The 22156-nt window shown below is 44.4% G+C and overlaps 1 protein-coding gene across 1 annotated transcript in view; it reads right to left on the bottom strand.

Moving 5' to 3' along the window:
- LAMC2 (laminin subunit gamma 2) overlaps window positions 1–18802 on the bottom strand; it is a 56063-nt gene extending 37261 nt beyond the window's left edge. Inside the window, exons 1-2 of the mRNA XM_079761307.1 lie at window positions 18546–18802; window positions 291–479 (exon numbers count right to left, since the gene is read on the bottom strand). Coding sequence (XP_079617433.1) covers window positions 291–479; window positions 18546–18621 — 265 coding nt within the window. The 5' untranslated portion in view covers window positions 18622–18802. The remainder of the gene's footprint in view (window positions 1–290; window positions 480–18545) is intronic.
- Window positions 18803–22156: the final 3354 nt, after the last annotated feature.

The following is a 22156-nucleotide window of genomic DNA, read 5'->3' as shown; positions in this document are numbered from 1 at the left end:
CTGCCAGGACAAGTAATCCTGGGCCTCTTGGTTCTAGAATTCAAATCAATGCGCCCTAAAGACACCAGCTGGTTCCTACAATTCAGACTTCAGAAAAACATATTTCTTTTCAGATTGAAACTGACACACACAAAAAAAGACCAGTGTCTGGTTAGATTCCCAGTTGTTCTAGAAGTTAAACACTTCTCTCCTGGCCTGTTGGCTTCTCCCTCCAACCCGCTCTCCCTCCCTCCCTCCCTCCCTCCCTCATTGCCTCCCTCCCCTTCTCCCTCTCCCTTTTCCCCAGCTACCTTTGGAGTTACAGTTGCAGGGTAAACAGCGGTCTCTTTCTCTCTGCCTGTAGAATCCTTCTTTGCACCGCTCGCAGTGAATGCCACCGGTGTTGTCATTGCAGTTGAGGCAGCGGAATCCATGCCCTGTCTGCCTGTGAAGTTCCCGATCAAAGACACATTGCTGGGACTTCCCATTGCAATCACACACTGGGGATCAGGCAAAGAAAAACATCGTTAGCAAAAAGCACAGAGACAATTCTCCCAGGTGCTGTATTATTAATGTAAGTTATGCATGGGGTCTACAGCTTAGTTCCAGCTACTTGATGGAGTAAGAGGAGGAAGTGAAAGGAGCCGGGTGAGGACTGTGAGAGTTCTCACTCATCTAAAGGAAGGAGCAGTTACACAGTGCTAGTGGGAGAACTTGAGTCCAGGGTTACCCAACTGTCCATTTCCTCAAAAGTCTTATGTGTTTTTATGTGAAAATTTCTGAATTAAATATTTGCAAGAAGTTCATTTTTAAAACCCCATGCAACCCTATAGAAAAAGTGTATGGGCTGGAGACCTGAGGACTACCAGCATGTGGACAGTGGCACAGCTGTCTAACAGCTGGTGGCTTCATCTTTTCAAGACACACAACACAGCATCTGTTCCTCCAGTGATGGTCCATGCTGAGGAGCTAATATTATGACTGTCTGGACAGGTATCTCCTGCCCCACTCACTGTGCCTGGCATGTCCCTCCCAAAGCCACGTATCAAAGAGAACCATAGCCCCATAAAGAATGACCTTTCCCAAGTGTCTGGGGAAGCTTACCCTGTGGATGTTCAAAAGAGACTCACGGAGTGACATCTCCATGTGGGACCTACACGGCCAATGAGGTAACACGTGGAAATACTTAGCATAGTACCTGGCACAGAGCAGATACTAAAAAATGTTTCATCACCACGTAGAAGAGAAAGATGATGAGCCTTGAGGTTAAAAGAATTGGATCAAATACTAGTTCTGCTAGTTCCTGAGGCAAATTACTTGAACTCTCTGAATCCTGGCTCTTCTCTTAGAAATGTACACGCATTACCTGCCTCCCTGGGCTGGTGAGAGGGTCCCACTGAGAAGAGAATATCTAGTACTTCGCCTACACTATTGTGTCCCTCCCTCCCTCCCTCCCTCCCATGGGACAGGCACTGCCTCGGATGGGAAAAGTGCAGCTCTGAAAGGCGAAGTCACTTGACCCAGTGGAGAGCTGGAATTTGAACCCGTCTGATGCCAAAACTCACTTTCTTTTCGCCAGGCACACTGTGTCTATGGGTCATGCAATCCTCCTGAGAGCCTGTTTCTAGAGGGCGCCTAGGGCCATGACTTACCCAGAGCACTGATAATAACTTCAACAAATATGCCCAGACGTACTGAGCAGCTGCCCCTTGCAAGCCGAGTCAGGCTCTGAAGACACAAAGGTGACTCCGCAAATCTTAGGAGCTTCCTAAGCGACTTCCTTACAACAGCTCCTAGAACTCACATGCTACTTTGGATGCCATCTAATCTAGGGCAAGTCAACTAACATCAATCCAGAGCCCACTCTATTCCCAGAACTTTAGGTGCATCAGCTCACAACAACACTTTAACCTGAGTTTTACTATCCCCATTTCACAGAAGGCTTAGAGGGAGTAGGTATCTTGCTCAAAATCAGACAGCTAAATGGGCTAAGATAAATTTGCTCCCAGGCCTGCCCAACCACAAAACCCTTACCTTTCCACTTGACTCCCACTTCTCAAGAATCTGGTTTACCACTGAACGTAGCATTCTTTTTATAAATTCAATTCCTTCTTGAATCCTTTCTAATCTAGTACAATCTCCTGTTCTTTTTTAGACAGTACTGGTTGTTATAAATTATTTTTTATAGAGTCTTAAATCTGTCTCCCTCCCTGTAATTTTTACCGTGTATTCTTGTTCTTCCTTGGAAAATCACACACACACACACACACACACACACACACACACACTCCTACTCTCTTTTTCATTTATCTATTTATTCATCAGACATTTATTTTAGACATTGTTCTATAAGGCACTACATCAGCCAAGCCTTTGAATATCTTAAGATAGTAGCTATAGCATCTCCCTCCTTCATCTTTTTTTCTTCAGGTTAAGCTGGAAGGCTGTCACCTCCAAGACCTCCAACCATTTCCCATGTGATGATTTCTGGATCCTTCTAGACTACCTGTCTAAGAACAAATTTTCAATATGTTTGTTTAAATGACCAGATTTATTACAGTATTTCGAGTGTGGTTTGAACAGCTCTGCTTCCAACAAGACCAGGTATTACAACTCCATGGTTGCAGCCTAACATTTCATTAAACTTACAGCCTATTAAATTTGTGCGCAAGTCAAGCTCCCAGGGCATTTCACAGAGCTGGTGCCAAGGCGAATCTTTCCCAGTGAACGCTTGTGTGACTGATGTTTTGGATCTCAAACAGATGTGCCACACAGCTGTCATGTGCTGTGAAATTTCTATCAAGTACATCGTGAGGCACGTAAAAGAGCTACATTCACCAGCCAACGATCCTTATGTGGTTACTCAGCCCTCTGTGCCCTGGATGCCTTTGGCGAGGAGTTGCAATTACAAACTTTTCATTGTGCCTTTCTTATTCTGAACAAACTTTTTGCTGGTGATAGTTAACTTCATAAAGACAGCTCATGATATATTTAATTTAGAGCAATACTTTAAAAATAGACAACCTTGTCATTATCTTTTTTTTTTTTTTACCACCTCCCTCTCCTTCTGTCCAAGCTCTATTCTGAAAGAACTATGTTCTTCCTTTAAAGTCACAGTCATCCTTGGAGATACATTACAGTTCCAGCAAGGGAGGTCTTCAACCAGCATCTCCACTCTGGAACTTGCCCAACAGGTTACAAACCTATTGTCAATCTACCTTCCTCTCTCTCACATGGTTTTTTGTCAACCCCCAAGGTCATGCTGGTTGGAGTGAAAGAACCTATGGGCCTCATGTCTGGGGAGTTCATTGGCCTCCTGTGTCTGCATTATGTGATAATTCCATGAAGACACTCTGTCCAGCCTTGTCTGCAGGACCTTGAAGTTACCAAACCGCACTGAGCTCAACACTTAGCTGCACTGCACTTAGCTCAGTATCTTCCCAACACTCACACCCAGAGAATGAGGGGAGTTTGCCCTTTTGCATGGAATGACCCCTTTTGTCACTGATGCATTTGCAACATGGCCTCTCTCAAATCATCTCCCAAATTTAGACTAACTTCCCGAAAACCAATTATTACTTAATCTCACTACTGAGAAAAAATCTTTATGCTTCCAATTTCAGATTATTCCTGCTACAGAGCTGAACAAAATGGGCCTCATACAGCTTGTGCCTGGCTGTCTTATTCTGTGACCAATTTCTGCCCAGCCACTACCATGGGCACACCACTGGTTGCCAAAGGGCGCTGCCAGGCTAGGAATAAGGCGACAGGGAGCAGAGGGGACTCTGCCGAAAGGGCTAAAGGGAGAAGCTGTACAACCCCCCTAGCCAATCTTGCCACAGAAACGATGCCTCCTGTAGATAGCATTCCCACTTAGATTCTTAAAGAAGAGAGACATTTCGCTTTATGTCTGAAATGTACTGATTTTTAAATATTGGCAGAAATATTTTTTAAATTTATTTGTGAAATGAAGCTGGGCAAATATCTTCACTTGATTCTGCTCTTCAAACAGGCCAAAAGCACTCTCATGCTTTAGAAAAGGAAAAATGAAGCCCTGGTATCTGGCTCAGTGTCTGTATTTAGTAGGTGTTTAATGCTTTTCAATGCACAAATGAATGAATGTTTTCTTAAACTTCAGGAAATTCCTAGATGTGTTTGTACCATTCAAAGGACCCCACGTGTTCCCACATGTCTGGATGTGCCTTAAAATACAAATACCGACATTTAGCAGACACTCTCTTCCCCGTTCCTGGAGGGGATGCTTTTCTCCACAGAAGCCCCGACTAAAACTAGCATTTTTTGATAATTTATAATACAATGACTTATTTAGATTAATAGACCTTAATACAAGGCTAGAATACACTTCAAAGAAGAGGACATTCTAAAAAGAATTTTAGTATACTTTCCTTCCTCTATGTTTAGTTTTGTTCAATTTTATGCCTAGAATTTTCTCATTTTCATTTTGTAATGTACTTGATATTTTTCCAAATTCTGGGCCAGCAGCAAATTTCATGACTATGTTCTCTAGTTTCCATCAGGGAGCCTTGATACAAAAGCAAGTGATGGAAGTGTAAAGATAAAGGTCTTGGACATTCCCTTTTTATTAACAGTCCATTCACTCAACAAATAGATAATAAGCATCTACTATATGCCAGGCCCTGTTCTAGGCACAGGGGGTAACAGGATATACGAAACCAATAGATATTGCAGCCCTCCTGGAGTTCTCATGCAAGTTGGAGGGAAAGAAAATAAATAAGAAATACAGAGAGAATCCTGAGAGTGATATTTGTTAAGGACAGCTACAGAAAACAGTGAAGGGAAATAAAAATTAGGGGATGGGTCAGGTGTGTAAGGAAGGAAGGGTTGAAAAGTGTCCTGTGCTGGTTTCCTATTTTATTTCTATTTTGATAGTGGTCTGTCTGTTCATGATCTCTGTCCATTTACCTAATGGGCACCATGTTTTTTATTATAAATTATCATGGCTTATTTATATAACAAAGGTAGCAAACTCTTTGCCTGTCATGTTGCAGATTTTCTTTGTCCCTCCTGATAAATCCCCTTTCTCGCCAAAGCGCCTCATTGATCGATTTTGTTTTACTGATTCTTGTTCCTTTCCCCCCCTCCTTGTTCTCTCCTTGGTCAATGAGCTATACACCTATTTCATTCCTTTAATAAACATCGCCTCATGCCTAACAGTGAGGCTGCACTTGGTGCTTAGACACTGGGACTTCGTGAAGAAGCAAGATTTCAGAAAGGGGAGTTGCCAAGGGTTTATTTTGTCAAATGTGATATTCTGTATATATTTACTTAATATATATTGGGTTTTGTCAAACACTCATCACATCATCCACGTTTTCCTCATTTCACCATGGACCTGGGACCTGGCCTTAAGGGATCATTGTACCAGAAAATACAGAAACAAATCTGACTGGGACCCTGAACAGACCTGAAGCCTCATAGGCTCTAGGAATCAAGACCGGCAGGCCCCCTCTCTCCCTGACTCTATCATGGGCGCCAGGTCCCATCCATTTCTCTTATTCGTCTCTTCATTTGTACTGCACTCTTTCCAAACTAGGGACCTCTCTTCAAGGTTTTGTCCCGTCCTCTCTTTGTCCCCTCACTCCAATGCCCAGAAATCCTTGTCTCTGTCGGCCGGGGTTCTCTCTACCAAGTTTACCCCGAGCCCTCCGTAAACACATCTAAAACCGAGTCATCTTACTCAGATTTTCACATATGTTTTCAGTCTAGTAAAGCGTGGGTGGTAATTGTGTCTGACTGAGCTGTATGCACCCTCTTCGGCACTTAAGCATTTATTATGATAATAACTATCATAGCACCTGACCCTCAAGGTGCTTCTTAGCAAAGCCCGCCAGGCAGCCAGACACAGGCTGATCCGCCCACCGCCACCCCCATCGCATCCCGAGACGCAGATCCAGGGAGCTGGAAACTCTGCGCCAGCAACGAGCAAGGTAGCAAGGTGTGCGGAACCCCTCGGGCTCCCTTCCCGCCACCACCCTCGTTCCAACACAGCTCCAACAGGTCGGGGCAGGAAGCGCGGGGGCAAAGGCTGTTTCCAAGCTGTATCCTTAGGAGAATGGAAGGAAACCGAAAATATTTCCTCGGGTTGTACTTGGGGCCAGGCCTGGGAATACTCAGCATCGGTGGCTGCAGTTCATCCAGACCTCATTGTAAATTTTCCATAGGAAATGCTGCAAACAATTACGAGAAATTTTCACAATTTGGCATACACCGAATCGTTTGTGCTAAGCAGATCCTCTTTCTTCTGTTCTACACTTAAAACACACGCTTTGCTATTCACCCGGGTGATCTCATTGGCATCTTCATGTAATTTAGGGAATCACCACGTTTTTAGTGCTCCAACAGTGACAACAAAATTAAAAATGCAAACTTCTTTCCAAACCCTGAAAATGTGGCTCCGCTGACCTCTGTAACTTGATCTCATTCCTGTTTCCCTCTCTTGTTCACTGGGCTCCACCACACAGACCCTCACAGGAATCTGGGATGCACCAAGCTCTTCCTTGCCATCACCAGGCCCTGATTGCTACTTCCTTTGCCTGGGGCTCTACCCTCTTCCACTCTCCTTAAACCCACAGGACAACCAGAGTGATCTTTTTAAAGAGCATAAATCAGATCATGTAGGGTGCCTGCTAATAACCTTCAACAGCTTCTCCCTCCTCTGAATGCCCACAGGACTTCATTCCTACCTCTCGCCCAGCATTTATTACTTTCTCTCCCATGTCATCACTATTTGTGTACATGACTTACTACCCCTTAAGCATTTCACACGTTTGCATCCCCACAGTACCTAACACCGAGCTAGGGACAGTGATTGTTGGATGGATGGATACATGAATGAATGGATGGATGGGTGAATAGAAGGGTAGATGGAAAAATGAATAAAAGGAGGAAAGGAGAAATGAAGGAAGTCTGACTCTTAAAAATGCTAAACAAGAACTCGAACATACAGAAATCTCCCAGAAGTCCAGGAACCCAATATGAAAATTTCTCAACACAATACATAGATTACATATATGGCATTCAGTGTAAAAAGCTAATGTTTCAACAACAACAAAATCCACAGTGAAATGGGAACAGAAAGAATTGTCAGAGGAACATGGTACTTTGAGGTAGAAGGAGTGTGGGATGTTCTTCCAGGTAGCTGCTTACACCACATGAACTATTTCTGTGCCAGGACTGCCTGCGCACCTGTGCTCTGTGAGCTTGGAGCTGCGAAGACCTTCTGCCTGTCATCTCAAAGGGCAGCAAGCTGCGGGCTGCACGGGAGGCCGGGAGGCAGGCTGGAGACCATGAGATCAGTTTGCAGAGATCTGGCAGCCTTGACAGGTAATGTACTTGGCTGGTGTGTGGGACTAGCTCATGAGCTAGGAATCTGAGTGTCGTGTTTGAACTTGACGGTGTGTGCTGGCTGCTATTACGTAGAGCTTTGCTGCTCTGGCTTCCATTTCTGCTGCTTAGTGCGCACTTATACTGATGCAGTTAAACAGCAGCAAGGGTATCAAACCAGTTACCTGTAAAGGACAAGTCCATGTATAAACCATGTAGAGATGCCATTCAATTCTCTTCCTTATTTAGAGGGAAGGTGTGTGCCCTGTGTTTCTTTTCTAGCATTTTGTGCCCCTCTCATCCCCTTTCTGGGACATTGAATCTTTTTCTCTCCTTTTGTGAGACTCTTTCTTCCCTTAAATAGCATGATGCCATTCTGTCAGATTTCTTCTTGGCTTCTGACCCCCACACAAGTCTGCGGGCTCCTCTCCTCACCCCAACTCTAAATGTTGATGTTCCTCAAGGCTCAGTCACTCTAGAATCTCTCACCCAAGCCAAGGCCTTCAGTAACCGTGACAGGTGTTGCCATGCTAAGATTCTTCCCTGGCCCAGACTTCATTCTCAGCTTGAGACCCTCACGCTCAGCCAACCGCTTTACATGCCCCACTGGTTATCTCAAAAGCTCGTTACATAAAACACGTTTAAAAGCAAAGTCAGCCCATCAAGTCAGAAAGCTGGAAGCTATCCTTATAGGTTCTCTATCTTTCTTACCTGCCCATACGCTGCTCACCACCACATTTTATGATACGACCCACTAACTAGCTCAAGTCCATCCAAGTGCACCTCCACTATGGCTACTCTAGACCAAACCCCAATCATCCCTTGCCTGCCATAGCTTTCTAACGGCATTCCCTGCAACATCTCTTTCCTCCCTCCACTCAGTAGTCACTAAACCTTTTCAAAGTACAAATTTTAGCACTACTGCTCTTCTTAAAACTCCATGATGCCTTCCCTTTACATACTTGTGGGGTAAAGACCAGAATTCCTTAACACGGCTTACAAAGATGTCCGTGTTCTAATCCTATATACTTTTCCAGCCTGATTTCCCCTAACACTTCCCACTGAGACATCTCCCCCTCTCCCATTCATTTCACTTATACTTCATTTTGTATCTTTACCCCCTCTGCTTCTTTAAATTCTTGCTTTGTAAAGGAAAGCATCATTGTGAGGAGAGGTGAGTTGGAACTAACAATCTTAACCGCCCTTTTCTGTTTCGTTTGTTCAAAGAAGTTACACTAACAATTAAACATTAATTTATCTTATTGAATGTCATTCCCTTTCTTGGAGTCAAAGAACTGGCCTCATGTAAACTGACAACCCTTTTATGCTCAAACATAGCAACTGTCACCTCCATGTAAATAGCTCGATTGAAAATGGTGAGTAAAATTAAAGTTGAGAATAGTATTCACTTTTTAAAAGATGACAAATGCCTGTTTTCAGAACAAAAGCAATGATTGAAAGTGTCCTTAAATATTCATTGCACCTGAAATGAATATAACATTATATGTCAACTGTAATTGAAAAAAATTATATAAATTTACAAAATCAAAGTCTCTAAATACTCAAAATGACAAGATGAGTATTTTTATTATACTAGAGGCCCAGTGCATAAAATTCATGCATGGGTAGAGTCCCTAGGCCTGGCCGGTGATCAGGGCCTATCAGGTTCCCTGTCTCCCTGCCTCCTCCTTCCCTTGCTCCCTTAGTGCCCTGCTGCCGCTGGTCGCCTGCCATGTTCCCAGCCACCCCCAGTGCACATCATAGTGAGGCGAGTGAACTCCCGGTCTCCCTGTCGAACTCCTGAGGAGACACTTTGCATATTAGCCTTTTATATATATATAGAAGATTACACTTACATGTGCTGATGAAAATGCTCCTAAGTACTGTCTAGTTTTAAAACCTCCTGTGTGAGATTTTTCTTCCCATGGTTTAAAATAGTACTCAATTTGGGTGAATATTTATAACAACATCTGAAAAGTTCTTTATTGAAACTGATCTTGAATTTTAGGTTTAAGGTGTGACTATCTGCTTTAGTTTTATCCTTTTAAGGTCTGTCACAATACGTCTTCTAATCAGAATAAGAAAATGGAACTGGCACGTCCCTCACAAGGAATTTTTTAACTGAGTTCAGTTTTCTCTCCCACAGTTTTCACCACTGCCTTCCCAAAAATGCAGTCAGAGCCACCGGTGCCACATCCTGCCTGATTCTTTTGTTTCCAGGACACATCAACGCCCAAGCAGGGTGAGTGAGGCTGCCAACGGGAAGTGCTCTGAGAAGAAGGACAACAGAGGTCAGGATTCTAATCATACGGGTCACTCTGAATGATAAAATGTGGGCCAAGCTTTCCAACTCTAAATAGTCTAAAGTTATCGAGAGTCAAGGAAACTAAGATCACCACATTTTTCTTTTGAAAGATGATGGCTTAAAAGAAGTCAACTATTTTCACTGAGTTTATAGCACTTTGTATTACAACCTAGACTTGGAAAAGGCTCAGGTGGACTTAGAGAACTCAGCCTAGTGACAATGACACCAGGAGACCACACCTGGAGATATCTTCCCCTAACTCCCCACCAGGTTCCGGCAGCCGGTGGGGAGAGGGAAAGAACGTCCCAGTGAACAGAGAGGTTGGGGACACTGATTTTTGTCTGACTAGCAAAGGAGTTGAGGGCAGAGGAGGAGGCTGAGGGCTCAGTCTGAGTTCAATGGTAAAGGGAAGAGAGGAGTAGGACACGCGATACAGAAGAGTCTCCCTTCTCTCACACCTGCACCTTTAAGGCTCCACTCTAAGGCAGCAGGTGTCAGCTACAGTATGAGACTCAGTTTGTGTTCATGGTAAGGATTCTATGTGAAAGTATTCATTCACCTATATGTAACCCCATGCATCTCTGACCACATAAATAGCAATTTCTGTATTTCCCCAAGTTCATCTATAAAGAAAAGCATTCCAATACAGAAATCACATTTGATTCCTAAGAAGCCTACTTAAGAAGCATTTTCTACCTGGCCCAGCAAAAGGTGTCATGTACCCTTTTACAAAGCAGCTGAGATAATGAAAATTAGAGAGTCCGGGACAGGTAGAAGTGACACCAAAATGAGGACCAAAAGGAAAGCAATCGTGCATGAGGCATATCTCTCTATATAAAAGGCTAATATGCAAAGTGTGCCCTCGGGATTTCGACCCGAGAGACTGGGAGTTCGATCACTTGCTATGATGTGCACTGACAACCAGGGGGCAGCGTGGAATGAAGGAAGGCCCCAGCTGGCAGCTGGAAGGCCCAAATCGGTCCTGATCACCGGCCAGGCCTAGGGACCCTACCCATGCACGAATTTTGTGCACCTGGCCTCTAGTGAATAAAGAAAAGCTTAAAAGGAAGTTCTAATTTGTACTGAAATTCTGATTTGTACTGACATTTTTGGAGTATACATTACAAATAGTATTTCAATCACCTAAATTTGTGTTTTGTTGGCTCCTTAAAAAAAGTTACCAAATAATTCTCCATCTTTAAACCCATCATTGCTTTTATAAACAATATATTCTTGCACATGGAGATTAGCCATAGATTTATTTTCATTTTTTTGCTATCACCACATCTCTTCACAAAGACGCACACATTTAGGTATGTGTGTGCTAACTATACACCACTATAGTTTCCAGTTTTGACAAAAAAACAGTGGTAATTCATGTACATTTACAATGTTGGGCAACTATGTGTGGAGTGCATTTATCACATCTTCCTTAATGATTCTTTTCTAAAAATAAACCCTTTTAAAAACAATAAATTAAAAATTTACTGCTTAAAGTCAGAAAATGAATTAAATGGCCTTTCAGGAGCCCAACCATTTTTAGATCCATAATTAGAAGTAAAAAATATTCCAAGAAGAGGTTGGACCATGAAGCCTTCTCCAGGGAGTGGAAGCCATGTGTCCTGTGTCTCCGTCAGACAAATGTGCTGCATCCCCACTGTCACTCCCCACGTCCAGTTGACTGTGACTTCCTCCCTATCTCCACGGATCTCACAGAGTGAAGATCACCTCCTACCATGTTCAACCCCCTTGATGAGGCTAGAGCAGACGCTTGGGTCGCTGTTGGACCCACTGCTTGCAAAGTGGACCAGTCTGTTTGAGATGAGAAACGATCTTTAAACATTAGGGATCTCCTTTTACCAAAAGCACAATGGGTAGTGATTTGAAACAGCAGTAAGCATGCGTAAAGATTGCGTTGTCAATGTTCTAGCCCAGTGGTCGGCAAACTCATTAGTCAACAGAGCCAAATATCAACAGTACAACAATTCAAATTTCTTTTGAGAGCCAAATTTTTTAAACTTAAACTTCTTCTAACGCCACTTCTTCAAAATAGACTCGCCCAGGCCGTGGTATTTTGTGGAAGAGGCACACTCAAGGGGCCAAAGAGCCGCATGTGGCTCGTGAGCCACAGTTTGCCGACCATGTCTAGCCGTAAACAGATATGACCCAGAAAGACTCCAAAACTTATACCTCTGGACACAAATATGCATCAACAGATTCAAAATGTCAACAATCATTGAAGAACAATGACTGATAAAACCCTGAAAAGCTTATTGCTATTTTAAACGTAAATTTTGAATTAATCAAAATTATATCTATTTTTCTGTCAGATCGGCAAAAAATATGTTTTTCGGTGTGCCCTGGAATTTTAGCAATTAGTTTATGTGTGCCATGAAATTTTAAAAAGTTTGAAAAATCACTGGCCTAGAAGCCTGAAGATGTCAGGGGGTGGAATTAATGTATGCCTTTGCTCACCTGACCTCCACCTGTCTTCTGATACGCAGCAGGGAGAACTCTTCTACTGATCAGTGTTGGAGGAAGAACCGTTCTTTTCCTCTTTCAAAACTGTGACATAAGAAGCACCCGTTTGTTGGGGAGGCACATACACAGACATGCAGTCACCCACAGACAGAAAAGATTTAGCTTTCGGCTTCGGATATGATGCAAATATTACATCATGTACCTGGGGTTATATTAGAAGACAGCCCAGTAATGATTCAGTAATCCACTAGGCCTAATTTGTGACTAAGTTAGAGTATTCCAGAATCTATGGGGCTCCTATAGACTGGTAATAGATGATTCAAGTCTTGTCCTGGCAAATTTCTTGGGGGAGGGGGGGCGGGGGGACGGGGAGGGAAGTCGTACAGTTGAGCTACTAAGAAACTTAAATGGGGGTAGTGCCCTCGGGGGGGGGGTCCCAGATCTGCCTCTTGCTTCAACAGTGTTTGGATGAACAGACCCAGGGACGCCTCTTCTCCCAGCCTCCAGCCACCCTCCTGCGTCTTATCCAGTCACCACCTTCAGCACCACCTCAGGGACCAGCCAACACACAGGCTTCTTTTCTACGTTAACCCCTTATTGCCGAACAACCATGAGCTCCCAAATTTGTCAGAATTATCCCCCTGAGGTGGAGGTTGCCATCAACCCCCTGGCCCCAGCCTCTGCGGGCGCCCACACCTACCTCTCTCCGGGCGAGTTGGCGGAGAAGAGGCGCGAGGGCTCTGAGCTGTCTGGTAAAGCTGCAAACCCAGCGCGGTGGCCGCCCTCTCCCCCAGGACGCGCTGAGGCCTCCCCCAGGTGAGCGGGCAGAACTCAGGGCGCCAGAGAGGCCGCCCTGGCCTTGGGGAGGAACCTGAACCAGGCCCTTGTGGACCTGCGTGCCCTGGTTCTCCCAACGCAGACCCTCAGCTCTGTGACTTCCGGGAGAACCACTTCCGGGTGAGGAGGTGAAACTCATCAGGAAGATGGGCCACACCTGGCTCCCCTCCGCAGGCTGCCGGCCCCCAGGCTAAGCTCCCCCTCCAGCACGACTAGGAGCCTGTGGAGCCCGGAGGCCTTTGAGGGGCCCCTCTGCATCCCCCACCCCCCTCCCCATGTCTGCCTTTTGCCTGAGCCTCTCCCGGAAACTACTGGCCATTCTTTTCACCACCCTGAAGCCCTCTTATATGCATTGGACCAAATGAAACAATAAAGCTTTTTGCAGAGAAAAAAAACTTAAATAGAACAAATATTCCCAGGATTGACACCTTAATTTCACGCTCCTGACTTTCCCATGAACACTGATCACAAATCAGCGTTCTTCCTCAGCTTCTCGGACCAGCGGAGCTAAACCAGTGGCTGCTCCCCCAATTCAGGACACCCAGAGTTTAAGCTGCATTGAAATTTCTAACTTACACTCCTACCGCATTCTAGACTCCTGTTTATTGTACACACTTGAATATAAGGTAAAGGTTTTTCTTTTTCAAATTTTTTTCTCTCTCAGGGGGAAAAATAGGTCACATTTAAGTCTTTTCACAATCTCTCATAGGGCACTTTTTAAAGGATTTTTTTAAAAACTAAAGAATAGTTTGGGGAAGACACATTAATTTGAAATGACTTCAATCAATATTTTGGATACCTATCAGTGAGAAAGAAGCCAAGCTATCGATCAAATGTACACTTAAGGATTTTTTTTTTTTAACCCTCACCTAAGGGCATGCTTAGAGAGAGGAAGGGAGAAGGAGGGAGGGGAGGAGAGAGAGAGAGAGAGAGAGAGAGAGAGAGAGAGAGAGAGAGAGAGAGAGAGGAGAGACATCAATTCATTGCCTCCTGTATATGCCCACACTGGGGACTGAACCCACAACCCAGGTATGTGCCCTGACTGGGAATTGAACCGGCAACCTTTAGGTGCATAGCACAATGCTCAAACAACTGAGCTACTTCAGCCAGGCAGGATGATTGTTAAATGTTTTTAAAATGGGGTACTTTCTAATGACAGCATCAGTAACAGACTCAGAGAGGGCTGTATCTCAAGCCACCTAGTCCAATGTGAAGAGGAAACTGTACTAAAGTGGCTTTGGGAATGCTAAAGATGAATGGAGAGAATTTTAATTAATTACTTCATGAAATGTGAATGAGCTAACCAATACTCCTAAGTTATTAGTTTATAAATTATGTGACTTTAAATATATTTGTGTCACTAATTTCCTAAATAGAACATAAAGAGACACATGACCATCTATATTTATTTTCATAATTAAGTTGCCTCAAACCCATTTTGTGTGTGTGTGTGTGAGAGAGGAGCGGAAGGGGGGAGATCTAACTATTAAGAAGTGAAAGACAATCCCACATGGGGTCATCTTATATTTGGTCATATTCCAGAGAGCAACGATTTGCTGAGTCTCTATGTGATGAGGACTGGTGGTGACAGAGGCAAGGAGAAGACATGATATTAAATCCTGTCTTGAAATTCTAATCTGCTTGGGTTCTTTGTCACTTGTTTCATTGGGTAAAGCTGAGGGCTCATTCCAGCCTAAGCACAAGGCTCTTCATCACCTATTTTTTAAAAATATATTTTTATTGATTTCAGAAAGAAAGAGAGAGAAAGAGAGGGAGAGAAACATCAATGATGAGAGGGAATTATTGATTGGCTGCCTCCCACACACTCCCTACTGGGGACTGAGCCCGCAACCTGGGCATGTGCCCTTGACCGGAATTGAACCCGGGACCCCTGAGTCCGCAGGCTGATGCTCTATCCTCTGAGCCAAACCGGCTAGGGCCTCATTGCCTTTTTTGAGTTAATTCAAGGAGCCTTCAAAAACCTCACCATTAAAACTCAGTAGGCAATATACAGGCCTTCAGTACTGTCAGGACAGTTAATTAGAACAATAATACTGAAACATAGTGAGTGCTTGAGAGGCACTGTGCAAAGTGCTCTACAAAGTGCTCATCTTAGAGATGAGGAACCTGAGTACCAGGTGTGGTAGCTTGCTAAGTCCCAGCACTGGTAAACGCCGGAGCTAGGATTTGAACCCAGGCAGTCTTACTCCAGAGCCTGCGCTCTTATGCATGATACTACTTGAACAATTTAAATAACAGAATCCATGAGAGTATAAACCTTCCCACGGGTCCTTTCCACTATCTATAGCACCTGTTAGCACCTCTTTTCCAGTACCAGGCCATGGGAAAAACCACATTGGTGACCTATAACACTTTTGGATTCTGAGCTCACTATTCTAGAACAATTGCCTCAAAACTTACCTGATGGCTGAATCCAACAGTGTATTTTAGTCCTCGTCTTTGTATATTCATATTTTTATATCTGAATACCAGTTGTTACTCCTACATTGTCGAAACTCTTATTAACTCGTTTCCTAACAAAACACACCACTTTCTTAACTCTTTTCTCCTCGGTGCTCATCCCTCCTGATTCTCCTTCATTGTTCTCCCATCCCCTTGTTAAGGGTTGAGGTTTCTGTTACCTCTGTCTCCCAGGTAGTCTCATCTACTGTCAAGGCTTTGCTTTCCACCTTTGGGCTCCCAACTGTATATTTCAAACTTTTCTTCTAAACTTCAAAATCGTAGTTCCAGCTGTTACCCTGGGCCTTTGGACATCTCTACTCTCATCTCAATCAAATTCAACAGGTCCCCCCAGGAATTCCATCCCTCCTCTTCACTGCTCAACCTTGCTCCCAAATCTCATACTTCTCTCACAGTCCTCATTTCCTTTCATGTTATCACTGTGTAAACAACCACACGACCTGAGCCTTGGACCCATCTTGGACTCATTCCTCACAATTTTCCCTTACTGGTATTCCCTAACACACACACTTAGTGGGTCACCAAATTCTTTCAATTGTACCTTCGAAATGTCTCTGTTACCTGTCTCATTTTTGCTCTTGCAATGGCCATTCACTGGCCTCTCCTAGCTCAACTCCACCCTGTAAGCCTCTGAGGGTGTGACCTTGCCTATATCCTGCTTACAAACCATCTGCAACCCTTTTTTGCCTACAGAACACCATCCCAACTGCACAGCCTGGCATGCAAGGCTCTTAGGGACCAGATTCTTGGCTACAGTTCTAGTCTCCTTCTAACCTCTTCTCCAGTCATACCTCCCCATGTGAACTCTGACCCAGACCATTGCAGCCACATGCCACATTCTCTCACACCAACTGTGAGCTCCTGGAGAGGAGTATTCCTCTTCCTGACTGATCTCCAGACATCCGAGTTCATGACACCTATAGGGTTGGCGTTAGACTTTTAAAAGAAAGAAGGTTCCAGGCGTTTTAAGGCACTTTACAATAATCTCTCATCCTTTCAGCAGCTCTACAGGGCTGCTCAGTACTGCTGCCTCCGTTTAACACGTGAGGAAGCAGACTCCGAGTGGCTGAGGTTACTTCTAAGGAAGTAGAGGAGTAAGTGAATGAGGTAAAATCTGAAGCCAGGTCAGGCTGCCTCTGAACCGCGTGCTTTAGCTGAGCCCATCCCTGAAAGTCTTGCTGATCACGTCTAACACCATAACTTCACCTTTGAGGGAACAACCTAGAAGCAATGTCATTGCTTTGGACGCACAGGTGCAGCCCAGAGGATGCACAGATGTGGGCGGCTTAAGGGAGATGGCAAAGTCCCATCCCTTCAGCCCAACTTCCGCTGCATTCCAGCATCCCAGGAGTGGACAAGCATGAGTGCTCCACCTGCACACCAAACTTCCCACACTCTCCCTGAACCCCAGGGCGATGCCTGTTGGAAAGGGAGTCTAATATCTTAAGCAGTCCGTCCCCAAAGAAGAGGGAGTTCTAGAAATGAGCCTGAACACTGCTTCTGACTTAACGGCCTGCACAGAATGCTCAGAGCTGGTCCGTCCTTGAGAAGGGACAGTCTAAGCTCTGTCCACTTGAGTCTGATTTCATTAAACAATTGATAAGATCCCACACATTTGTTTCCACTATCTAATGCTAACACATACACACACACACACACACACACACACACACGCGCACACACATACTCAACCACAGCCAAGGGGAAAATTGCTTCAATAATTACCCATTAGGTAAATATGTACCTAGTTTCCTTATTACTTTCGTAATGTGGTCCCAAAAATTCCAGTCTAAGAACCCTGAATCAAGTTCCAATTCCGTCTCTGCCAACAGCTGCCTCTATGGCTCTGTGCAAATCCATTTCCTCATTTTTTTAAGCCACCAGATTCTAGCAGTTGATCTATAAAAAGTCCTTGTATATTCCAATATTCAGAGACTATGCTTACTTTTACAATGTTTTTTCCACTGGCTTAAGACTACTTATCCCAACTCTGAGGGAACCGAACCTGCATGATCATTTTCATAAAGAGTTTTTTAAATGGAAGTCATGATGGATTGGAAGTTAATCCCAAAACTATTTTAGGGGGAAAAAAAAAAAAGAAAAAAAGGACCGTATCAGCGCTTTGAAACACATGCTAAAATATTCCTGCCATTCACATCCCTTCAGGCCAGCATCACCCAGACGGCACAATAATAAATGGAATATCTAAGATGATCCCACGTGCACATGAACATCATCTCATGTTCATTCATGCACACGTGCGAAAATGCCTCTTAGCCCCATTGAAATGATTGCTGGAATGCCATCAGGTGCAGGAAGCAATATAAACATGAAAACTCAGGGTAATTACCCAGTCAAGTGTCAGTGGTAAGACTAAGTGACAAGGAAAACACCCGTTATGTGTTGTCATAGCTGATACGTGCGTACAGTAAATGGTTGCTAGGCTGCCTGAAAGTTTTGTTTATATCAGCTGAACTTCTCAGGACATGACAGCCACTGGGAGCCCCAGATAAGATCCAATGATCTATGGCGTGTGTGCCAAATAAACGCCTGATGAATGATTGCTATATGAAAATACTATAAAAGGTAACATTAATCAAAAGCAAGGCCTCTTGAAGACTCAAAAGGCTCATTTTCCATCCCAAAGGTGAAACGGGAATTTCAGGAGGATTATGGAAGAGGTTCGTTTTCAAACTCTGTGGTGCTCCGTCACAGAAAACATTCGCACCAAAATCCCACCAACAAAAACACACAATGAGAAAAGCGTTTAGGCACCAACATATTACTCATTGCACAGGGGCCCCGGGGTCAAAAAAAAAGCAATCAAGGAGCATGCTCAAAGTAAGGAAAACCCTGGTTTGGCACACCTGTTGGCTTCCCAATTGTTTTTAAGTCAGACAGCTTTATATAGTAATGTTAGTCTTGTTGAAACCCCATCTCTGGAAAAGCCCAGATGGGGGTGGCAGGGAGGAGGAGGGAGCTCAGAGAGGTTCTGGGCGAAGCGGGCATCTTCCCAGGTGCATTCAGCCTCACCATCTGCACAGAAAGGCCAGTTCGCAGCCCAGGACTGCGAGCTTTCCTCCTGGAACCGACTCACCTTCCCTCCTGAAGGTGGCCCGGGCGGCAGGCAGGAGCAAGACGCAGAGGCAGCAGCTGAGCCAGAGGGCGGGCATGGCCGGGCGGGCTGGGCCGGGCCGGCGCGCCGTCCACCGCTGCAGGGGTCGCTGCCTGGTGCCTGGCGGGGCCGCTGGTTTTCACTCTGCACCCCGCTGTGCCTTCCTTTTCCTCGATCAGGTGGTTTTATCGACGCTTCTACCTGACTCAGTCCTGACAGGAAGAGAGCCTGCGTCTCAGGGTGTGACTCACCTGTGAATAAGGAGGACCCAGCCCTCGGGAGGCAGACAAACAGCACAAGCCGAGCTGTAAAAGCGCTCACCCCAGCCGCGGGCTCCCCCCGCGCGCACACCTGGCCGGGGCCAAGGGTGTGGTGCGGAGGCTGCGGCCCAGGGATCCTTCAGGAGGAATGTGCCAGGGCCCTCCTCCTCTCCCGGGGTGGTCCAGGGGTACAGAGGCAGCTAGCAGACCGCCCCTTCCTCAAACTGGGAGGTCCAGCCTCAAGTGCGCACACTCAGAAGTGAATTGGCAGCCCTGATCAGCTGTGGCCTCAGAGGCACCAAGGAGAACAGGCCAGTCGGAGAGTTACAACAGGGTCCTCTTCTCAGCTTCTTTCCGAAACACAGCAGCAGGATCCCAGCCCACCCAGTCTGCTGACACCTCCTTCCTTCCCTCACCATCATGGGCCAGGACCAACGGTTCCCCCCCCCCCCCCCCTGCGTCCCCATAACTTCCTGATCACTTGGGCTAGCAGCTCATGGAGTCCCCTGTGGACAGGTGGGCTTCCCTATGAAGGCTAGGGGGTATCCCTAATAACTGGTACAGCATCTAGCTCACAGTGGGTGCCAAATAAGTATTCTGTTGAATTGTGTAAGAAAGAGGATCCGGATTTATTACTCCTTTTACATCCTAGACCCTATTCTGTAGCCATCCTCTATGGACCCATTAGAAGAGGTTTGTTGAGACCCACTGTGCTAGGTGAAGTGAGTGAGAGCTAGAGAACGGAAAATGTTGGTGTGTCCAACATTGTCCCTTTCCTGTCCCTGCACCCTCTGCTCCTTGTATTTCCACCCATCAGGGCTGTGCAATGTCACACAGTCCAGCAGGACCAAGGAGCAAGCCCCCCCGAAATAAATCTGGAAGGTCAGTTTCATTTTAGCATAGATCATTATTGTTCATTATATCTTAAACGGTGGGATAGATATTTATATCTATCATCCTTTTTGGATAGTGATAATAGCCAACACATATATTGTACCTACTATTTGTCATCACTGTTATCAATCCCTTATACATAATAACCCTTTTGGTCTTCAAAACAACACTATGAAATAGGTGTACTATTCATTTCCCCTTTTTACAGATGATAAAACAGAGACTTGGAAAGATCAAGTCACACTGTGAATAAGTGGCAAAGCTAAGATTCAAAACCTGGCAATCTAGTTCCAGAGTCCATAAACCCTTTGTTAGGTCCGATTACAAAGCACAATAAAGAAGACAAATTCACAATATTGAATGAATTCAATATGCAGTCAATGGTTACTTGTCAACATCTATTACAACCCAAGCAGATTGTGGACTATTGGCCCACGTCAATAAAGCCAAACCACAATGGACTCTGAACAAAGAATTCTGGTTTTCCTCACAGGTTTGCTCGGAAAGAACCCCCAGAGGTCACCTGGACCTGGGTTAGAAAAATGGGCAGCAGGCCCCTGGGCACCAGGCCAGCCAGCAACCTCTTTCCTGTAAAGAGGATGCGCCAGTGTTTCTCAGTTCCTACCTCTTCTCGTGGCCTTGTTCTGGGCTTCTTCATGCATCTAAACGACCTGTCTGGCTCAGGCTTGCAACCTCCGCTCTGGCTTAATCTACCTCGCTCAGGGACAATAGCAGCCCGCTTTGCTAATTTGAAATTTTTTCTCTAGGGCACTACTGGGGTTAAGAGTATCCTAGTAGTCAAACATCAAGGCTCTGGACCAGAAACTCAGGGCCAAATCCTAGCTCTCATCAAGGCAGGTTACTTAGTTTTCTCTGAGCCTCAGTTTCTTCATCTGTAGAATGGGGATAATAATAGAACACTCACCCGGAAACGTTGATGGGGAAATGAAATGAGTTAATGACCTACCTAGAGCTCAGAGCACCATCAGACATAGAATGTACACTATATAAGTAAGCTGTAATAAAATGTTGTTGTTGTTGTTGTTGCTTTTATTATCACTAAGCACTGGCAGTTTTTCCTTGTTATAGTTACTAATGAATATATGAGAAAGATGGAAGTTTTTTTTTTTGCTTTAACCTTTTACTAATTGAAATTATTCACTCATAACGTTAAACTTCTGTGGAACTCTTGGTCTAACCCAGGTTTATGTCCTAACTATAAATATTTACCTGGAAGTTGTTAAGTAACTTGTATTTTTGCTATATACTAGTATCTGGAGATTTCCTTCACATTCAGATTTGCCTGACAAATGGCTCAAAATTTGTGCATTTACAACTTCATTTTAAATATGGCAGGGTGGGATCTTCTATTTCAAGGAAACTATAAAGGTCAGATGGATGTAAACATATTTTTATGACCAACTTCAATTAACACATGCTTTTCAAAAAGGCAACAAAAATCGATTTGCTTTTCCACATGACCCAAATAAATCTTTTTTAAAAAAATCCAAACGAAAGTCAATTTGATGTACATGTAGAAATGGTTAAGGTGGGAACTTTTATTATGTATACCTTATCACAAAAAAAATGTAGAAAAAACACAACAAAAAAGAATGAACTACTGATGCAAACAGGACATGGATAAATTTGAAAGCATTGTGCTAAGTGAAGGAAGCCAGGCGCAAAAACAAAAACATATTCTATGTGATCCTACTTACATGAAATTCTAAATGAGGTGAAACTATGAGGGAAAAAAAAAACAGTTCAGTGGAGACCAGAGATAGGGGACTGACTGCAGTGGAGCATGAGGATAATTTGTGGGGATGAAAGAAATATTCTGAAATATGACAGTGGTCAAAAATAATCCAATTGTACACTTAAAATAGATACCTTTGATTGTATATAAATTATACCTCAATAAAACTGGTATAAAAAATAAGAGAAAAAGCTCAAAAAAATCTACTTGATAATTAAGATGATACATTAATTCAAATGTGCAAATTCAAACCCAAAACCAGAAACAGCGTCTGCATAAGTCGTGACATGCACATCCCAGCACAGCACAGCACAGCACAGAGGGCGTCCAACCCTGAGTCTCGCTGCTTCTGATGAGCTCTCAGGAGCTCCAAGCAGAAGGCCATCTTGGGTCTCCAGGCAGAAATACCACCCAAGAATTGCAGGGCGACCCCTCTTCCGGAGACCTGCCTGTCTCGGCACTTTATAAAACTTAACAGATGCTTCTCTGGAATGTTTGCTTAGGAGCCTGCACTTCAAACTTGTCTTCGAATTCTGTTCTAGGAAGTCAGCCCTGGAATTTTCCTCTTATCGTCCCCCAAGTTGTCACGTTCATCTACAGGGTAAGCCCTGGGATCCGTGGGGACAATGTCCTATGCAGAAGTTCTCCAGTCCTGCAGACGGAAAGGTCCTGGGGCATTTCCA

The sequence above is a fragment of the Cnephaeus nilssonii genome (assembly GCF_951640355.1).
Source record: "Cnephaeus nilssonii genome assembly, chromosome: 21".
Taxonomy (NCBI): domain Eukaryota; kingdom Metazoa; phylum Chordata; class Mammalia; order Chiroptera; family Vespertilionidae; genus Cnephaeus; species Cnephaeus nilssonii.
The sequence above is the reverse complement of the archived record's forward strand: the minus strand, read 5'-3'. Positions and strand labels throughout refer to the sequence as shown.